We start from the raw sequence: 22,519 nt of genomic DNA, 5'->3' as shown, positions 1-22,519 counted from the left end.
CTACCCAGCGTAATCTCTCTTAGAGGTAGTCTATCAATGGCTTTGGGTACATGACATAGCAAAGATGTACTATTGTGTCTATTTTATGATAAGGAAATTGTTGGATTCTTTTCTTGGGACTCTGCTTAGCTATTGCTTTCTCACAATGTGTAGAATTATTGATAGGCTTTTAAGTTTATCCTATTCTTTCAAATGCCTAATATTTCAACAGTAGTTGGTAGCTCTTAAAATGAAATTTTAGGAATGGGATTCATTGCTCATTAAATGGCTTTTTTAGTATAAATACAAACCAGATCAGGACATTACTACTTACAATGGTAGGAAACAGTGGCCTGGGGGGATTATTCAAATAAGTGAAGCCTGTGTTCTGCATGAAAGAACCCTGGGCTCATTTCACCACATAGTCCCTTGAGCACTACCCCATCTGTCCTAACGAAAAATATGTTGTTCAGGAAGAGAATGTCACCAAGTTGTCTGGAATATGTGGTACTACTTCCTTGAGACTGTTTTACTTTCTTTAGTTCACCATGGGGACTTATCTAGTGCTATTGTTTGCTCTACAGTAAATACTCAAGAATAGAATGTGATTATAAAGTTGGGTCCAGAGCCAATATTTTATAATTATTTCCATATGCTTTCAACATAAGTGGATTATGTGTTTATAGATGTGCCAAGCACTGCTCTAATTTCTAGCATCACCACTATTACCAGGACAAAAGTCTTGGCCATATTCAAAGGGATATAGGCATTTATACATGTGTACATTCATTACGAATGTAGATATATTACATAAGAAAGATTACAGTTTCACACAGGGAGCAATAAATCTGGAGATGCTGGGCAGGATAAGGAGATAGATGAGAAAGCAATAGAATTCATTGTACATAGGACAACTCATCTAAGAATATGATAGCTGAGGAGAAACTCAAAGTAAAGGAGTAAGTCCTTCAAAGAAAGAGCCTTTCAAGTCAGGAGAGTAGCATGTACAAGGCCTGAGATCAGATGAATTTAATGGATCTTGTGGAATGTAGTGTGCAATGGGGAAAGCAATATCATATGTCCTTAAATGTTAGTAGGGCCAGATCATGTAGGTCTTGGCAAGGAGATGATATTTATGCACTTATGTGTTAGGTGCCTGGAGCCATCTCTGGTGTTACTTGGCCTGGAGGTGCAGGACTAGTTATGTTATGCTGCTTTGTATGGGGACACTAGTTCTAGTCCTACAGTCTAGCACCATCCAGTCATAAAAGGGATCCACCTCTCTAGGTAAGATCCTGATCGTGATTGGCTGACTGTGACTATAACTCCCACCCCAGGGAAGACTGGGGTGGTAGAGAGTTTGTTGGTAGTTTGAAGGGACAGTTGGAGGAGCAAGTGGATTGAACTTTTTCTACCCCTGGCTGCAGCTTTTCTTCCAGATTTGTTCAGACCTTCATCTATTTTCAGCTGCATCCTTTTACCTTACATGGTCCTCAATCTGATCTTACCCTGGTCCCAAACCCATCTCTCTCTCTCTTTCTCTCTCTCCTGGCCTAGGGGTTTGTCATAGGCCCCGAGCATCTCTAATAAATAAGACTGTGATATATGTCACAGTCTTAACTGTAAGACTCCATGGACACAAGCAATGTGGGCCCATCTCCTGTAGCTCAGCTCTGACATCTGTTGGTGATGGCAGGGGTTTGGGATGGTCATCTAATTTGAGGCCACTCAAATGGAAAGCAAGTGCTCCATGCCTTTGACCTCTCCCTCCCAGCCACCTGTAACTATAGCTGTATTTAAGGAGGTTTATCCAGTTGGGAAATGACATCACAATTCTCTCTTGTTTTCTTAAAGGCTCAAGATTATTATATTCCCTCCAATTCCTGACCCTGGGAAGATTTTTAAAGAAATGTTTGGAGACCAGAATGATGATACCTTGGTAAGTGCCAACTTTATGGTATTCAAAATTGGCTATGGTACTTTATAAATTTTGTGTGAAATATATATTGCAAAAAAGTAACCATTTTCTGCGAAGAATTCAACGTGATTACACGTATTTATAATGCAGTGCATTGTATAAAACCTGTCAGCAACAGTACTATAGTTTTGTGCATCACTATTTCTAAAACATACTTTGTCATCTCAGATAAAAATTGGGTCCATAAAATAGTAATTACTTTAAGTGTATTTTGTATTAATATTAAGACACTGTAATTTTTATTGTTAATAATATTTTAGTCTCAGATATACAATATTCCAATACCAGACCCACCATCAGTGTCTGCTTCCTTCTCTCAGTGTTCCCAGGTTTCATCCTTGAAAATGCCTTTAGCTTCAATGTTGTGCAGTGTTCTGCCTACACTTTCCTCTGTTAACCTTAGGTTTTAAGGTCCAAGATCAAGGTCTGTAATCCATTTGATTTGGTTTTTGTTCATGGTGTTAAATAAAGGTCTGAGTTCACTTCTTTGTATGTAGTTGATCAATTTTCCCAACACCACTAGTTGAAGAGGCTTCTCTTGCTCCACTTAGTATTTTTGGCCCTTTATCAAAGATTAATTACTCATATACCTCAAGATCAATCCCAGAATATTCAAGTCCGTTCCATTGATCTGAGGGTTTATATTTATTTCCAATACCATGTTGTTTTAGTTACTACAGCTTTGTAGTACAGTTTGAAGTTGGGGAAAGTGATGTATCTCTTTTCCTTTTCCCCAAAGATCGCTTTAGCTATTCAGGGAGGTTTATTGTTTCATATGAATTTCAAGAATGCTTTACCTAATTATTAAAAAAAAAGACCCGGGTATCATTATACAGATTACATTAGTTCTGTACAAAACTTTGGGATGTATTTCAGCTGGGTATTTTGGCACAAATTTTTTTAGTTTTGTTTCTGTTTTGGCCACACCTGGTGGTGCTCAGGAATACTCCTGGCTCTGCACTCAGGATCGCTCCTGGTTCTTCTCAAGAGCCTACACAGATTGAGGAGATTGAATACAGGAAAGCCATATGTAAAGCAAGCACTATGCCTGCTTCATTATCACTGTTTGTCTTGCCTTTTTAGATTATTTTTGGCTGAAGTAACTTTTGGAACTTTTTGTGCTTCAGTTTTCCCTTTAGTAAAGTGAAGGTAATGCTTACCCCGTCACATGGGATAATTATATGTGTGAAATTAATTGACGAAATTAAAACTGCAGCACATGATTAGAACTTTAGAAGTGCTTCATAAGTGTTAGTGATCAGTGTTACTGTTGTGAATACTTCACATTTATTGTGGATCTTGAGATGGTTCTTTTATTGCAAAAGGATCACAGAGACCATAATGATTCATAGCTAGGAAAGGAAGGCAGTGAGTCTGATGTGGTCTCCAAGAATAGTTGATTTTGATTCACTACTGAGGTATATATGTCACTAGCAAGCAGGTTGGACAAGTAACCAGGTTCCTGACAGAAAACACCATTTATAGATGAAGTTCAGTCACCACTGTAGTCACAGCATCAGTGGACAGGAAAGTGGCATTGGACACAAGACTTATTCTAGAGTTCTCACTCTGGGAACAAGAATGCTTGTTCTGAGGAGTCTTATCACCCTCTAAGTGTTTCTGTGTGATAGAAGTAGTAGTTTGGTGTAGAGGGATACTGAGTAAAGATTGGGAGATATCTTTAGAGGAGAAAGTATTCAGATGGCCATATTTGGTGGTTTGGGGGACCACACACTTAGTGCTCAGGACTTCTCCTGCCTTTGTTCTCAGGGTTCACTCTAAGGGTAGCTTGTGGTGTTGAGGATCAATTCAGGTCACCATCATGCTACTTATGTACCCCACCACTTGAGTCACATCCCTCGTTCCAGAAATATCATATTAACAGAAATCAGGAGGGGAAAAATTAGAGACAGGTGGTACCAGCATGGTACTTGTACATGGTTACTTGTACTTTAGTTTACACCAAAGATGTTCCATTTGGCTAGAGTGATATATTTATTGTTATTTTTTCAATTTGTAATCTTCAGCAAAGTATACACTGCAATTTTTCTTGGGGACTATCATATCCAGTTCCAGCTATTATCCTTACTTATTGGAATTTGTTACTGCTCAATAGAAAGAAACCCGGTCAGAATGGTGTGATAGTATCTGCGAGTCACTAAAAAAATGCAATTTTATTGCATATGTCCATCAAAACCTTTTCAGCTTAAGAAACTACTAAATAGAGTCCAGAGAGATAACTCACTAGGTTTTGCATGCAGGAAGACCAGGTTTGATCCCTTGCAACTTGCACTGCCAGGAGGTGACCCTTAAGCTCCTGATTGGGTTTAGCTCTAACAATACCTCAAAACACTGGCTGGAATGAAAGTACAGCTGATAGGGTGCTTGAATTGCAAATAGCCTCCCCAGTTTTGGTACCTGGCACCCCATATGGTTCCTCAGCACTGGCAGCTGGTATGCCTGAGCACAGAAACAGGAAAAAACCCTGAGCACCATTAGATGTGTCATAAAAAAATCAAAACTAGTTTTAATGTCTAGAGTTGACAAGTGGTTAGGGAAACTGTCATTTCACTTGCCCAGCTGGTGGGTTGATAAAATAATATAAATATATTTTTCTGGAACACTGCTAGATGATCACCTTGCCTCTTATTTTCAAGTTAGGGACACTGAGGAACCAGAGAGAACTTAGAAGCCACTGAATCTCAAAGTGACCAATTTTCAGTCCAAGAAAATTCTCCATTATTTTGAGGATGGATGCTGGTCTGGCTAACTATACTGCTGAAACACAAAAACATTTAAAAGTTTGTAGGTCAGTGCTACTGAAAGTAAAATTTCTGTTTTATTTAACATAAATAATTATGTTAAATTAACAAGAATGAACAATAATCTTTGATCCTATAATTACATTTTCAGAAATTCATTGTAAGGAAATAAGTCTTAAAAAAAGTTGTTTTTTTAACTTGCATGCATGGTCAACATAACATTTGTTGCAACATTGGAAATTAGAAACCAATTGATCCATATTGGTTGAGAATTTGTTCCTAGAAAGTTATGTTCTCAAGGCTAATTATAGAGTTCAGTAATAGAGTCCTAGTGTTCAGATCTAAGGCCCAAGGTTTAATTTTGTCCCCCTCACCAGAAAAAAGGGAAGAAAGAAGAAATGGAAAGAAGGAAAGTAATGTCAAGTTATGAAAGTTTAATCTCATAGAAATATACTAAGGACATGAAAGTTAAAAATATGTAAATGTGTAGTCTATTGTAATCCTAATTTTCAAAAAAAAAAAGCCTTAGCATGAACATAGAACAATGAGTGGAAGAAAATTATTCTCTATGGGTAGAATGATTATATATAATTGATACTCTACTTTCTGAAATTTTTCCAAATTGCCTCTAATAAGCCCATATTACTCTTATAATAAAAAGCAACCCTGTGCAAGTCATTAAAAGAAAAAAGAATATTGTTGTCATGAAGGTCTCAAAGATAATAGGGATTTGATCTTACGTGGTAGCAAGGAGATTGATGCAAGAGACATTATTAAAAGAAACTCATTAGGACTTGGTGACTCATTGTGGGGGGTGAACGTGGGGAGGGGGGCTTAGAGAAAAATAGCCTCAAGGTTTTCAGCGTGGGTGCTAGCATGAAAGATGGCAATATCGACAGCAAAATCAGATCAATTACCTTTCCCAGAGATGGGGAAATTGCTTTTTTCCAATTTGCTGTCTAGAGGATAATAGGTTGTCCCGATGAGTCAGATAAGTCTCTAATTTAGTGAGGTGGGGACACTGACAAGACAGGCGACTAAAAGCATAAAATGTTTTTGTTTGTGGTGGTTTCAAACCATTAAATAAAATCAAGTTTTAAAATGAAAAGCATAATAAAGTGCCAGCCAAGGGCAAGGGTAATAGAACAAGTATTCATCTTTGCTTTTCAATCAAAGAATCTTTCTTTACATGACAGCAATCTTCCCAAATTGAACTGTATAGAGCACAGAAAACCTAACCTTTAACTTCTAGAAGCAGGGCAGTAGAGAATGAACATGACCCAGAGGTTATCCACTGAGGTGTATGTTTGCATGTTTAAGTGTTTAATTTTTAAATTTTCAAAAATCAAGGTTCTTGTGTTCTCCATGAACATGTATTTTGCTTGCTTATCTCTATGTTTCTTTGCTTGCTCGTTTTCACTTTGGAGAAGCCTTTGTTCTCTCTCAAACATGTTCTTCCCACTTCCTCTTCCCTCATATCTTTCGAAATAAGATTCAATAAAAACTCTATTGCTTCACCCTAAAAATTATTTTTCAGAAAAACAAAAATCTAGATGATCACCCTACCTCTTATTTTCAAGCTAGAGACACTAAGGAACCAGAGAGAAATTAGAAACCACCGAATCTCAAATTGACCTATTTTCAGTCCAAGACAATTCTCCATTATTATGAGGATGGATGGTGGTGTGGCTAACTGGACTCTTGAAACATAGAAACATTTACAGATTTGTAGGACAGTGCTACTGAAAGTAAAATTCCTGTTTTATTTAACATAAAGTAAGTTTATATTTGAAATAGCGAAGTATGGGGCTAAGCATATGTTTTATTTGAGACAAATGTTCAATCCCTGGAACTGTGGTAGTCTCCTTAGCAATGTAAAGGGACATCCCAAAGCACAGAATCAGGAGTATGTTTGTGGTGTGATTTCAAAACCAAGAGTAAATTTCAAAAATAAAACACCTCATGCCCTCTCTTAGCACTTTCTTCTTCCATATTATGATATTAAGCATAGTTCTTAAAAATATTAGAGTCCACAGAGCTAGTTCAAATGATTTACATGAAAAAGACCTGGCTTTGATACCCAGGACCACATGGTCTCCTGAGTCCTGCTGGGAGAGATCCCTGAGCACAGAGCCAGGAGTAATCCCTGAGCATTGCTGGATGTGGTTCCCAAAACAAACCAAACCAAAACCAAACCACAAAACTTATTTAGGAATGTCAAATTAATTCTGTATTGTTCTCCTTAAGCTTTTCAAGTGTTTTGATAATGTTTTGAGCATCACTGTAGTATAATTTTGGTCAATGTCATTTTTTCCTCTTGCTTTGCTGCTTGCCTTTAATTTGCTACTAACTGGACTCTTGGCTTTACATGTGTGTTTGTGTGTGTGTGTGTTTGTGTTTGTGTGTGTGTGCATGCACGCGCTTGCATGCACGCGATGCATAAAGGGTTAATGCACGGTGAGTTGCTTCTCCTTAAAAAGAAAGTACTCTTCTTCCCCTGATTCTGGAAACCCTATTTTCAATATTCATCCCAGTTTTGCATTTGAAAACATTACTGTTTAACTTGGATTAACTTCCAAGTACTGCTGCTGTTGTTGTTGTTGTTGTTTTTAAATTTCATTATGCTTTCAAATACTAAGAATGCTTTCTTACAGAGCCCAAATAACCTAACTTTAAAAGTTAGTAATTCGGGGGTTTGAATTGATATGATAGTACAGCAGATAGGATGTTTGCCTTGCACACAGCTAACCTTGGTTAAATCCTGGCACCCTATATAGTACCCTGAGCCTGCTAGGAGTGATCTTTGAGTGTAGAGCTAGGGGTAAACTCTAAACACCACTGGATGTGGCTCTACCTAAAAAGTTAGTAATTCCCTAATAGTATCCAGCTGAAATTTTTCTTCATTTCACTTGTCAGGCAGTAGATATATTTAGTTATGCATCATAGTAGTGAGGCACAGATTGATCATCTACATATTCCCTCCTTTGGCACCTGAAGATAATCTGAATATTATATTGATACCCTGTAAACTCTTTAGCTGTTTTTTTTTATGCCCATTGTTATCCTCTGCATTAATTGTTTCTTTAGGGGTTTGTGAAAAGCCAGTATTTATTTATGTAAATTTTTCTGTTGGGGGGATTGTGACACCCAGGGGATATTCAGGGGCTATTCCTAGTCTGATGCTCAGGAGTCCCTTGTGGTGGTGCTCGGGGAATTATGTGGTGTCAGGGACTGAACTTGGGTCTCACACAATCAAGTTAAGTGTTCTATAACTTGAATCATATTCATATGACCCAGCATTCCATTCTACAAAGTTCTACAATCAGTGATGTGCTAAGGTGTTTTGTTGTCCTGAAATTCATTTTTGCTAAAGTCAGGATGCATATTTAATTTTTTTCTTACATGATCAATATTTTGGGCTTCTGTTTTTGTTTAATTGTTTTGGCCACAGCCAGTGATGATCAAGGCTTACTTTTGACTCTGTGTTCAGGGATCATACCTGGTAGTGCTTGGGGTTTCATATGGGGTGTTGGGGATTGAACCTGTGTTAGCTGCTGCTGCATGCAAGGCAAATGCTCTACCCTCTCTACTACCACTTTGGTTCTCAATTAATTCTTTCTAAAGGGACAGTGCACATTCTTTTCCCTTTGACCTACCTCAGACTACTGAGTACATACTTTATATGCAGGAGAACTGAGTTTGATTTGCAGCACCACATATGGTCTTATCATAGCATTTGGAGTGACTCCTGAGCACAAGACTGTGAGTTATATCAAGTGTGGTCCAAAAAAAAAAACTCTTCACAATATTTTTCTTATTCCTTTTTTGGAATCACACCTGGCATGATATTTAGGATTTGCACACATGGCTCTCTCATTCACTTGTCACACATACTTGATTGTGTGCCCTGAATAATATATATTTTGCTATTCACCAGAGATCATGCTAGGGATGAAACTCAGAACCATCTCATGCAAAGTACTGGTCGCATTCCCAAGCCCTTATACCGATGTACTGGTATGTATTTTTATGTAAATGAAGGTTTGGGCCTTACCCAGATTTGTTCAGAGCTTACTCATGGTGGTGCGTGGGGGGAATATATTTAATACTGGGGATCAAAGCAAGGTTACAACATACTACACTGATTTGTAAGGTATGGGAATAGCTGTTTTGCAAGGTTTGTGAATTCCCAGTTGTGAATATTCGAATATGATCTGAAGACACTGGGGCTAGTAATGGGGCCATATATAAAAGGCCAGGTCTTTGCAAGGCACTTAGAGTCATGTGACTCTCCTTACTTCTGGTAAGTTCGCTGTGGGAGAGAGCTGAATCTTGAAAGAACTCTCTTAAATTGAGACTTGATGTTCCATTCTGTTGCAAAATTTGTTTATAGCTTGAAAATAGAAAAGCCTGCAGAACAAGCCATTTCACAAATTAGGTGACGAACAACTAAAAACCATTTGAGCTGGCCTTCTGCTATTTTTTTCATGTTTGACGTTTTTCATTGTTGCTCATCATTATGTGGTTGATTACTTTTGATAAAAATTGACAGTGTAAGAATTGAATTACAGATGGGTAAATTTGTGGGCTTCCCATTTTTACATATTTTGCTTTTGTTCCCTTTTCCTTGTATGGACATATTTATTAGACATATTCAGGAAAAGGCCAGGTGAGTACTAAAGGCTGGTGAATGACGAAGATGAGAATTATCCATAATTTAAAAGTGAAAAAAAGCAATTTCCATAATTAATATATTCCTGGAAGCTGTTTCTGTGGCAGTGCTACTGCATTAAAATAGATTGATTTTCTTCCTGTCCATCACATTTTAGCGTTGAATCTTAGGATCAGAAACCCATGAAAATGTAATGTTCACAGTCCATTTTAAAAATTAAGATATGTTTCTGGAGCTGAAGCAATAGTACAGCGAGTTGGATAGGGTGCTTGCTTTGCACATGGGTGACCCAAGTTAGATCCCCAGCATCCATCTGAGCCTGCCAAGAATGATTTCTGATCACAGAGCCAGGAATAAGTGCTGCTGGGTATGGCCCCAAAACAATAAAAGATATGTTTTTTTGAAATGTACTATATATTTATTGTAGAAATGGGAGAAATAGAGATGACCAAATGTGGAAGAGAAATTCTCTATAATTTGACAGTTCACAGGTCACCAACATTGCTATTTGAACAGCAGCTATAAAAAGAAATACTTTTTATTGATAAATGTAATGCTAGCAACAATTTACTTCTTACTGGACTCTTTTTCATATGTCAGACATTGTTCTAAGCATTCCTCTCATTAGTTAGTCCCTATCCTTTGGGAAGAGAAGGAAAGAAATCAAGGAGTAATTAAGATGATAAAGGGAATAAAGGGGGAACATAGTCATGGGCCTTGGATATACTGATAAAGTGGGAGACTGGTATATCTATATGACTGAAACCCAACCACAGTCATGTTTGTAATCAAGGTGTTTAAATAAAAATATTATTCAAAATAAGATATAAACAGGAAAAAAGAGCTCATAAACCTTCTAACAATGACTAAAACAAAACAAAACAAAACAAAAAGCACAGATTCAACAACACTGAAAACATGAGATCTAAGCATCAAGCAATGAACTCTGGTGTCTGGTAGGGTTGGGAACATGGGAACTCTGGTGGAGGCCAGTTGACATTGGTGGTGGGATTAGTATCAGAATATTATATGCCTGAAACTCAACCATCAATAACTTTGTAAGTCAAACTTCTTAAATTTAAAAAATAGTTTAAAAATATCAACTCCTTTATATTGCTGAAGAAAAGAAAGCACCAGACGGATTATGTGTAAGACTCCAAGTACATAGACAGAAATTGGATTAAGACATGTTTCATCTAGAATCTGGACCAAGGCATCCTGATAATCTAGTATGTATTTTTAAACAGTCGTATTATAAATATGTTTTTAGTTTGGCTTGGTTGGGTTTGGGGGCCACACCTGGCAGTACTCAGGACTTCTGAGTTCTGAGATCAGGGATCACTCCTGTTGAAGATTGAACACTAGATGTGGTGCTTGGTTTAGCGATGCGTGAAAGACAGGCACCCTAAACAATGTATCATCTCTTCTGTCTTTCTAAATGCATTTAAAAAATTTTATTTTGGAAGCTGGAGCAGAGGTGCAGGTGGTAGGGCATCCCATATGATCCCCCAGGGGAGGAGTGATTTCTGAGCACAGAGCCAGGAGTAACCCCTGCATGTTTCCAGGTGTGGCCCCTCTCAAAAAATTTTTTTTGAGATCATACAAGTTTATGTGTATAGGTGTTAATGTCTGTTAGATACACCATGCACATCACCAGATGTCTATTTTAAAACTTTATTTAAAATATTTAAATTTTATTAAATATTTGATTATTTTTAGTTAAAATAAATGCATTTATGTGAGACTAAAATATTTCTGAAATTTTGACACGTTATAAGATAATGTGTGTGTGTGTGTGTGTGTGTTTGGGTCACACCTGGCGGCACTCAGAGGTTACTCCTGGCTCTGTGCTCAGAAATTGCTCCTGGCAGGCTCGGAGACCATATGAGATGCCAGGATTCGAACCACCATTCATCCTGGGTCTGCTGCATGCAAGACAAATGCCTTACCGCTGTGCTATCTCTCGGCCCCAATATAAAATAATTTTTGTGATCACTAAAAAGCACAGGTTTTCAATATGTTCTCCCAATTTGTTCTCCATTTTAATTCATTTTAATTATATTTATTTATATTTATGAATGGGAGTCACCTCCAGCAGTGCTCAGGGACTACTCTCTGCATAATGTTCACTCCTATCTGTGCTCAGGGGCCATGTGATACCAGAGCTTCAACCCAGAGCTTTCCCATGTAAAGGATAAATTCCAACTTCTTGAGTCATAGTCTTATCTTCTTAAATTTTGGTTAGGGCAGGGCTGGAGGTTCACACTTATTGCAGTAGTAGGTGTCACATATGCATTTGGTGGTGTCAGGGATGGAACCTGGGGTTTCATATATACATGTCATGCACTCTACCACTGAGCAATCGCTGGGATTTTGTTCCAATTTTTGTCTTGGCTTTCTAAGCAGTGTTCAGGGAACTACTGGACCACTTCTGACAGTTCAATGTGAGATCTAGAAAGAAGTGCTACTTTGCCCCTGTTGCGAGGGATCTTCCGGAGCACCATGGCAGTGCTTAAGGGCCTCCAAAGTCACATGCAAAAATATTCAGGGGCTTACAGAACAAGGTAGTGCTTTGAGGGTCATGTAATGCCAACTTGTGACTTCACCCCTGCACTATCCCCCACCCCAGTACTCAGAATTATACATGGATTTAATTTTGGGTTTATCCCTAGACTTTTACATCAATGTCTTTCCAGTCATAGTCGTGGTTTAAAGCTCTAAAATTTGTCGTGGGAAATTACATGGGATCTACATTTCTCCAATTTACACATGGATGGCAATTTCTGCATTAACAAGTAATGTCTCAATGTAAAATTCGTAACACATGTTCTTTCTTTGAATGTCTTTAAATATGTCACAATTTTCTCTTGGCCTAAAATGTTGTCAACATTAGCTGGCAGTATAATTTTTATTTTTTGTATGGTGACACTTGCTTTTTTTTGGGGGGGCTGGTTGTTGCAAGGTCTTTTTCTTTCCTTCATTTTAGCAGAATATCTTAATGTGGTGGGTCAGTCTGGTTTGATTTTTTCAGGTATGTGTTGTGCACTTCAGAATGAAGGTTTCTTTTATTTTGGACCACACCCTGCAGAGTTCAGAGGTTACTCCTGGCTCTGTGCTCTGATATCGCTCCTGGCAGGCTCGGAGGACCATATGGGATGCCAGGGATCCAACCTGCATTCATCCTGGGTCAGCCACATGCAAGGCAAATGCCCTACCGCTCTGCTACTACTCTAGCCCCAGAATCCAGTTTCAGATCTTATTTTAATTTCAGTAAGATTTCTTCCCTTATAGACTTTGTTCCCCCTTTTTTTTCCTTGCATGTCTCTTATGTTTGCTACATCTTTCAGGATAGATTTTTTTTTTGTTTTTGGGCCACACCCGGCGTTGCTCAGGGGTTACTCCTGGCTGTCTGCTCAGAAATAGCTCCTGGCAGGCACGGGGGACCATATGGGACACCGGGATTCGAACCAACCCTCTTTGGTCCTGGATCGGCTGCTTGCAAGGCAAACGCCGCTGTGCGAACTCTCCGGGCCCTAGATTTATCTAACTTCATTATTTGGAGATTATTCTCCTTTTTCAAGTTCTGTTCCTCTAAATATATATCTGGAGTTTTGGGTTTTGAGGGGTTTCCTGGACTTATGTGGTGCTACTGGGGGCAGCAATTGACCACTTAGGTGGGAGGTTCAATGCAAGGGACTGAGTACAGTGCTTAGAGCACCGTATCAGTGCCACGGTTTGAAAAAGGGTGAGCCACATACTAGAGAAGTGCCTTAACACCACCACTATCTCTCCAGTCCCCTATCTGGCCTGTTTGCCTATTGTCCTCTTAGGTTAACTATTATTTCTGAAATGATCATTTCCTTTCATTTCTATTTTTTCCCAAGTCATTTCTGAGCACAGTAAGTCTCAATTTTATTTATTTTCCTGGCATGCACATTTCCCCATATTGTATAGCACTATACTTGAGCTAGTTATGACATATTAGGTGATCATTTTCACATGTTTTGAGGACATATATTTGTGACTTATTTAATTCTGTTAATATATTATTCTAATGCTTGCTTATACATTAAATTAGTTTCTTTGAGGTTTTGTGGGATTTGGGGGGGGGCGCACCTGGCCATAATTTGGGGATAGTCTTGGCTCATCACTCAGTGATCATTTCTGGTGGGCTCAGGGAAACAACCACATGTGATACTGGGGATCAAACTTGGGTTGATCACATGCAAGGTAAATGCTTTGTCCCCTGTACTATAGCTTGGACTCCAAGTTTCTAAGCAGTTTCATTTTTAATATATATATATATATATATACATACATATTGTTTGGGGGCCATGCCCAGTGATACTAAAATGGCTACTCCTAACTAGGTGCTTGGGATCACTTTCATCTCTGCTAGGAGCTACCACTACCATGTAATTTCCCAGGACAAATTTTAGAGCTTTAAACCATGACTATGACTGGAAAGACATTGATGTAAAAGTCTAGGGATAAGCATAAAATTAAATCCATGTATAATTTTGACAGAGTACTGGGGTGGGGGATAGTGCAGGGGTTAAGGCACAAGTTGGCATGGCATTACATGACCCTCCAAGCACTGCCTCGTTCTGTAAGCCCCTGAATATTTCTGTGTGTGACTTTGGAGGCCCTTAAGCACTACCATGGTGCTCCCAGATTTCCCTTGCAAGAGGGACAAAGTGGCACTTCCTTCTCAGATCTCACATTGAACTGTCAGAAGTGGTCCAGTAGTTCCCTGAACACTGCTTAGGAAGCCAAAGCAACAAAAATTGGAACCAAGTCCCAGGAATTGCTCAGTGGTAGTGGGTGCTGTGAATAGAACCTGGGCCTCTTACCTGCAAAGCATGCACCCCAGCTTGATATAAACTATCTCTGCAGCTAGTCTGAAGAATTAAACTGAGGTTTGATAAATACTGGGCTCTCGCTTTCCCATTTTGTAATATAGTTCAATATTGGTTATAGGGTTCAATTTTCAATTATTTTGAGAATTTTCAAAATTAAGGTGAATTCCCTTTTGAAAAGACCTGGTTCTATCTATGTACTTATCTTGATTTTTTGGAGGGAAGGGGGGCTACACTCAGTGATGCTCAGGGGTCACTCCTGGCTCTGTGCTCAGAAATTGCTCCTGACTTGGGGGACCATATGGAATGCTGGGGGATCGAACCGAGATTATTCCTGGGTCAGCCTCCTGCAAGATAAACACCCTACCACTGTGCTATCACTCTGTCCCCATACTTTGACTAATTTTATTTGGATTTCTGCTTGGTTTTTCTTGTTCATATCCTAGCCAGTGTGGAGTTTTTTTTTTTATCTTCAACACTTTCTCGTAGTAGAGCAACATTATCCTGGAAAGAAGCTTTCATTTTTCTTTTCTTTTTTTTCTTCCCTTTTTTTTACTATGGTGATAGGATGTTCTTTAGTAGCATAGGTTTTTTGGGGGTGAACCATAGATTGCCAAGCAGGTATCATACTTAGGGTCTTTGGCATGCAGAACCCTTCGAGCTCTTTTCCTAGCACCTGGGAGTGGCTTTAAATGTTTAGAAAGCTCCTGGGGCCACATGACTTCCTAGCAGGACTGTGAATCCCTTATCTTTAGTTACCTTTGTAGGTAAGTCTCCTGCCAGATGCAGTTGTTCAAAAAGTAGCTAGGTGAGTGATTTTATTATAACCTTTTAATTGCTATGACCTTTCTGATCCGCAGAGTTTACATTTTTCATAAATGTATTGGCCTGAATCAATTTTTTATGAAACTTCTGTTCATTGTTCATTTTCCCTTGCAATGTGTATAATTTTCTTCATGTTTTTAAAGACTTAAAAATATAGTTATGACGGGCAGGAGAGATAGCATGGAGGTAGGGCAGATTACCTTGCATGCAGAAGTATAGTGGTTCGAATCCCGGCATATCATATGGTCCCCTGCATCTGCCAGGAGCGATTTCTGAGCGAAGAGCCAGGAGTAACCCCTGTGTGCTGCAGGGTGTGACCCAAAACCAAAAACAAAAAAAAAACAACCCAAAAATATAGTTATGAAAACTTTAGTTATCATCTGTGTGTACTCTAGTTTTGTACACAGGATGACTAATGATGTACAAAAGTGACTTGGTAGGGGTTTATACCACACCTGGAGGTGGTTGGGGATATTCCTAGGTCTGTGCTTAAGGATCACTCCTGACAGAGGGATCATGCAGGGCTGAGGACCAAACCAGTATCAGCTGGGTATAAAGCAAGCACCTGAAATCCATTATCCCTTCACTTCCTTATTTTATTTTCTTATGCAGTCATGTCTTTATTATGTTTTGAATGTATTTTATGCCTCAGATTTATATAATAGATGCTCAGAATAATTTTTCTGTACATATATTAGTCTGATATTTGACACTTAATTCTTTAATTCATAGGAAATTTATCTGCATAGGCTGTAAGGTAGGGTTTAATATTATTTTTATATATTTCAAATTCTTAGTTGTCTTATTGGCATTTATGGTGTAAGACATTATTTAATTTAATGGTTTTTTTGGGGGGGCACACCTGTTTGATGCTCAGGGGTTACTCCTGGCTAAGTGCTCAGAAATTGCCCCTGGCTTGGGGGGACCATATGGGACGCCAGGGGATTGAACTGCGGTCCTTCCTTGGCTAGTGCTTGCAAGGCAGACACCTTACCTCTAGTGCCACCTCACTGACCCCTATTTAATTTTATTTTTAACAACTAAATAAGATTTATTGACACTTTACTTGTATTATCTCATTTACTCTTCCCCCGGGGGGACATATTAGTTCCTGATTACAATTAGGAAACTCATGCTCACGGGGTTTAATCACTGCTCAAATAATGCAACAAATTGTCAGGGTAAGCCATTATTTTAATATTATATAACTTGAGTACTCGTGTGGGGCCGGAAAGATAGCATGGAGGTAGGGCCTTTGCTTTGTATGCAGAAGGACGGTGGTTAGAATCCCAGCATCCCATATGGTCCCCTGAGTCTGTCAGGAGCGATTTCTGAGCATGGAGCCAGGAGTAACCCCTGAGCGCTGCAGGGGTGTGACCAAAATAAAAGAGAGAGAGAGAGAGAGAGAGAGAGAGAGAGAGAGAGAGAGAGAGAGAGAGAACTATATGCATTTCCATGAAAATATCTGGTTTGTAAATTTACATACAATAAAGTTTATTCTTTTCAAATGTACAGATAGAAGATTTTAGCAACGCATATGATTTTGGGGAGGGTCACACTCGGCAGCGCTCAGGGGTTACTCCTGGCTCTATGATCAGAAATTGCCCCAGGCAGGCTCGGGGGACCATATGGGATGCTGGGATTCGAACCACCATCCTTCTCAATGCAAGGCAAACGCCCTACGCCTTGTGCTATCTCTCTAGCGCCCGCATATGATTTTGTCTCAACTTCTTCAATAAAGAGAAAGCTGGAGCGGTGGCACAAGCGGTAGGGTGTTTGCCTTGCTACGCGCTAACCTAGAACAGACTGCGGTTCAATCCCCCTGTGTCCCCTATGGTCCCCCAAGCCAGGAGCCATTTCTGAGAGCAACCCCTAAGTGTCACCGGGTGTGGCCCAAAAACCAAGAGAGAAAGAGAGAGAGAGAGAGAGAGAGAGAGACAGAGAGAGACAGAGAGAGAGACAGAGAGACAGAGAGACAGAGAGAGAGAGAGAATTTGCACCCCTATCCCATAGGTCGCTTTGCAGATAGCCTCCTGCACTGATACTATACCTTTGTAAGCACTAATTTGTTTTCTGTTTTCTGCCCCAAATTTTTTTACGGTCATTAGAAAGTATAAATACAATACATAGATTTTTGAGTCCAGCTTTTTTCATTTAGAATAACACCAGATATTCTAGCAATACCTGGTGGTGCTCTGGAGTGACTATTGGCTCTCTACTCAAGAATAACTCCTGGTAGGCTTAGAGGACTATAAGAGATGCCAGAGATTTAATCTAAATGCAAGATTGGCTGCATGCAAAACAAGTGCCCTACCCTGTGTAGCCTCTTCTATCCAAGAATATATTTAGTAGGTATCCGTCTTTGGGGTCAGAGAGATGACTAAACTGGGATAAGTACTTACCTTCACACAGTTGCGCCTACTTCTATTCCTAGCACTACATAATGTACCCTAAGCCCTGCTAGGAGTTATTCCTGAGCATAGAGACAGAAGTAAACCCTGAGTTCATCGAGGTGTCCCTCTTCAAAAAAGAGTTCTCCATTTGTTACGTATACCGGTTGTTAATTTATTTTTATGATGGGCAGTATTCCAGGATATGGATAATATTCCCTGGTATACTTAACCATTCACATGTTTAAAGACATTATATTTGTTTTCAGTTTGGGGCTTTCATAAGTAAAACTGCTCTAAACATTTTTCTAGAGGACTTTGTGTTGTTGTATGTTTTAATTCCTTTGGGGTAAATAGCTGTCAGTAGAGTTTCTGGGTCATGTGGGAAGTGTTTGTTTCAATCGATAAAGACTTCCAGACTACTTTTCACACTGGTTTTGCTTTATATGTTTCCACCAAAAGCATATAAGAGATTGAGTTAATTTGCATTATTATAAGTAAGCACTTGGAATTGTCAGTATATTTTTAAATTTTAGCCATACTGCTGGAAGTTATCAAGATAAATGATCATTTAAATTAATGTAGGGACCAGGGAGATAGTACAGTGGATAAAATGCTTGCCTTGCATACAACCGGCCCAGTTTTCATGCCCAGCACTGCATATGGTTTCCCAAAATTATGGTTCCTGAGCACAGAGTTAGGATAAAGCCCTGTGCACCCCCAGGTAAAGCCAAAAACCACACAAAAACGATTTATTTTCTAAATTATTTCCAGTACTTAAACAGTATCTTTTTCTTTGTTTCACAACTCTTATACCTCCATTCTAAGAGTGGATGCCCAGGGTTTGGGGTATGGCTCAAAGGGCTGAGTGCATGCAAAGACTCACATGCAGAACCTCCAGGTTCTGTTTATGGTACTACTTCCCCCAAGTATGTCCAGGCTATATGTGGTGGCCCTAAGAATTGCTGGATCTAAGCTGCAACAGGTCCTGTATTGCCAAGAGTGGCTTGAAACACACAAGCACCTCTTGAGAGAAACCCCCAGACCTACTGAAGATTAGATGTTCAGTCCAACTCTAGCTATACAGACCAAAATAACTGAATAGTGATTATTTTTTGTTTCTGGGCTACACATTTCAGTGATCGGGATTACTCCTAGATCTACACGTAGGAATCACCCCTTATGGGCTCAGCAAACCATATATGTTGCTGGAGACGAATTAAAAATCTGGTCTTGCAAGGCAAGAGCCCTACCCAATATACTGTTGTTCTGACCTCTGAACAGTCCTTGTTTCTTGTTTATGCCTCTCTGCTGTTTCCTCCCTTATGTGTATTGGGCCACCAAATGTCAAGAGTTTAGAAGTAATCTAGTCTAGAGGTTGGAAAGCTACTTATGCAAAGGACCAGATTTTTACTGTTTTTTTTATCTTAGTTTCTGTCATATCTATTTGGTCTCTATCATAACAACTCAGCTGTGTTTTGATTGAAAAAAAAAAAAACCTCAAATAATAAAGAAAAAGAATGGGCATGCCCCTATGCCAGTAACCTTTATTTACAAAACCAGGTGGCCTGCTGAGTTTGTGGATTTAGCCCTGGGAGGTCTGCTGACCTCTGGTTTACGTCTAACAGGTTTAATTTATAGACAAAAGACCTGAGCTTTTTCAACCTTTTTCTCTTTTTTAAGTGGAATATGGAAGAACAAGATTATTGGGTTTTATCATAAAAAACACTTAATTTGAATTCAGAAAGAACTTACCATGTGTTTAATTCCCTATTCTCACAAATAATATTGCATGATGCTATTACTAATTGGCTTTTCAAAGCCTGAACTACACTGACTGGGAAATAGTTAATCTATTACTGTTCTCCTAGATACTAGTTTAGTTTTGAGCTTTTTATAGCTCAGACAATGGTCAAATCTAAGTGGTAAGAAAATAAATATAGAGCAAGTTGAAGAAAAGCATGCCACCCTTAAATATCATCAAAAAAGACTTTATTTCCAATTTTATGAATGTTCAAATTTATTTCTTTTCTGAGGTATTTAAACACAGGTGTTAATCCTGTGTTTCCCCTCACAACGTGTGTGTTAATGCCTGACTATTGTGTTTCATTGTTCAATTAGATGAAAATCTTTGGTTAAAAAATATGAGTGGTTAAAGAATCTGTGGTACATATACACAATGGAATACTATGCAGCCATCAGGGAAAAAATGAAGTCATGAAATTTTCTTATACATAGTTGGACTTGGAAACTATTATGCTGGGTGAAATAAGTCAAAGGGAAAGAAATAGGCACAGAATAATCTCACTTATCTGTGGGATTTAGAAAAAATAAAAGATAGTATGGTAATAATACCCAGAGACAATAGAGATGCATGCTGGATGGACCTATTCAAAATATGATGCTTACCACAAAGAGTGATGAGTCCAGTTAGAGAAATAACTACACAAACAACTATCATGACAATGGTAGTGAGTGAGAGAAATAGAGTGCCTGTCTCTAATACAGGCAGGGGGTGGGGGAGAAGAGAGATAGGGGGCATTGGTGTTGGGAAGGTTGCACTGGTGAAACTGAAACCCTACTACAAACATTCTTGTATGGTGCTTAAATAAACATATTAAAAAATTAAAAATCCATGGTAAAAAACAAAATAGGTATAGGACTTGGGAGATAGAATAGTCAGTAGGACGTTTGCCTTGCACACAGCTGACAAAGGTTCAATCCTCAGCACCCTGGAAAGTTCCCCAAGCAACACAGGAGTGATTCCTGAGTGCAGAGCCAGGAGAAAGCCATGAGTGCTCCTAGATATCAACCACCAAACAATAAAAAAATAAATAACAGCAACAGGCAATCACAAGTAACCTAAACATAAACACCATTGATAATGAGTACTCCGAGAAATATCTTTGTTTAGAAAAGTCATTTTGTTTGCTTTTTTCCTCCTTTCAGCACTGGAAGAAATATGACATCTATGAGAAACAGATGAAAGAAGAAACTGATGAAGTAGTGCTGATAGAAAACCTGAAGAGAGCTTCTCAGTGATGGGCCTAATTTATTTGAACCTTCAAATGTGACCTTGTGAAGATTTATCCCATTCTTCATCTGTTATTTGGGAACTTGGAAATGGAAACTACTGGACCTTTTAAAAACAGGCAGCTCTTTAGAGTCAGGTCTTTATGTTGAGTGGGCAAAAGGAAATATAATGGGCTTTTTGGAAGAGAGGACGAAGCCATTCTTGCTGAATTAGAAAAGCAGGCATTCTTTGTAATAGCATATAACTAGGGAGTACAGCAAAAAGTGAGGTTGCAGTAAAATTAATCTCATCAAGAATTGTGACAACATCCTGAGGGCTTTGTGCTTGTTTTGTAGTCTTTGTGTCAAACAATACTAACAAAAAATGTATTTGTGGAGGAACTCATTTTGAGTGCAAAGGTTAATGCCAGACTTGAATTCCAGAAAATTTCTAACCAACAAAAGAGGGACTAACTAAATGATCTGTTGTGTGTCATCCTGTTGAGTATTTTAGGCTATTAGACAAAACTGAATAGTTCGGAATCATCATGTCCATCAGCAGCAATTTTACTGCTTTGAAAGGCTTTAGTACTGGCCCCCATGGTAACTATGGAAAAGGAGGGGCAGCCTATTGACAAGCAAAATCTTGCAAAGCCAAGAAAGACTTTAAAGGGCAGTAATGGAAAAATGGATTATTGGGTATTAAGAGTCTGAATCATGTGACCTCTCCAACTAATTTTTCATTGAGCCTCTGCTACTGAAATCAAGTGTTTATTAGATATCCAGATTGGGCTAGACCCTCAACTCTGAGGTAGGAATCTAATTGGAACCCCTCAATTCTTGTATAATCTCCAACAATCATTTTTTTCATCTTTTATCTTCCCAATATTCACACCAGTTTTCCCCACACTCTTTTTACTGTCTTTAATTGGTCATTTGAAATTTGAATAGAAATATGCTCAAAATAGCTAGAGGAGCAGTGTCACATTTGCCTCAGTAAAGAGCAAGAAGTTTGAGACTCCATAGTGCTTGAATAGTTTGTCACTTCTGTGTGCCTGCATTGACTTGAAGTTTTAAGCATTACAGACGTTGTCCTGCACTTTCCAAACAGAAAGTGTTATATTCAGTTATAATATTTCTTTGCTTGCAAAAATTGTGCCCGAGCCTAGCCCTGTTTTCCTTATTCTATCAGTGGGGATAAAGTAGTTTTGTCTTTCATTGATGGCTGGCATTCAAAGTGCCACTTCTATTTTTACTTCTTTTAACCTATATGAGTGTTTCTTTATTGCTCATCTTACATGTCCATATAGATACATGTAGATTCTACTCCTGGTACTTCCTCCAAATTTAAGGAAGTGTGAAAATAACAAATACTTCCCAACTTCCTTTTTCCCCTCATATTCAGATTACCCATGGGAACATGGGAACCTTATGTGTTCTCCCAACATTCACCCACTTATATATTAATAAAGTGATGCTTTAGTACAATTCTTTCTCTTAGTGCACAGGGGATCAGAGACTTCTGATTGCCTCAGATTCGGGGCAAGAGTGGCAATATCCTTGTACCATAGTGAAGGAGCACCAGGCCTGGGCTTTCCTGAGAAATTTGGGGGATAGAGAGCTTATAAGGGATAGTATGATGATATTAAATATTAAAGGTGCCTCTCTTGAGCCCACAAATAACCATAATGGATGATGTGCTCTGTTATACAGTTCTTGAGAAAATCTCATGTAGGCATGAGATTGCTTCCTAGCCAGGTCTTTTTAATTTTGGAAATGAATTAAAATTCATTTTCATTTCCTCATCCTAGTCACTTTTATGGTTATTCAATATATTTAGCATTTGACACTGTACTCAGGAAACACCCCTGGTCTGATACCTGGATCTGTGATCAGGTCTGACCCCTGGCAATGCACTATATGCATTATGTACAGCACTATATACAGTGCCAAGGATAGAACTAGGCTTGTCTGTGGTATGCAAAGAAAGTGCCTTAGCCCCTGTACTATTTGTCTAGCTCTGTCACCTTCTTTTCGCGATG

At 38.8% G+C, this 22,519-nt stretch overlaps 1 protein-coding gene across 1 annotated transcript in view; it reads left to right on the top strand.

The window, feature by feature from the left end:
* Nucleotides 1-21,077, top strand: part of IL13RA1 (interleukin 13 receptor subunit alpha 1) — a 100,306-nt gene extending 79,229 nt beyond the window's left edge. Inside the window, exons 10-11 of the mRNA XM_049767657.1 lie at nt 1,834-1,918; nt 20,415-21,077. Coding sequence (XP_049623614.1) covers nt 1,834-1,918; nt 20,415-20,507 — 178 coding nt within the window. The 3' untranslated portion in view covers nt 20,508-21,077. The remainder of the gene's footprint in view (nt 1-1,833; nt 1,919-20,414) is intronic.
* The last annotated feature ends 1,442 nt before the right edge of the window (nt 21,078-22,519 follow it).

This window comes from Suncus etruscus, chromosome X, assembly GCF_024139225.1.
Source record: "Suncus etruscus isolate mSunEtr1 chromosome X, mSunEtr1.pri.cur, whole genome shotgun sequence".
NCBI lineage: Eukaryota > Metazoa > Chordata > Mammalia > Eulipotyphla > Soricidae > Suncus > Suncus etruscus.
The sequence above is the reverse complement of the archived record's forward strand: the minus strand, read 5'-3'. Positions and strand labels throughout refer to the sequence as shown.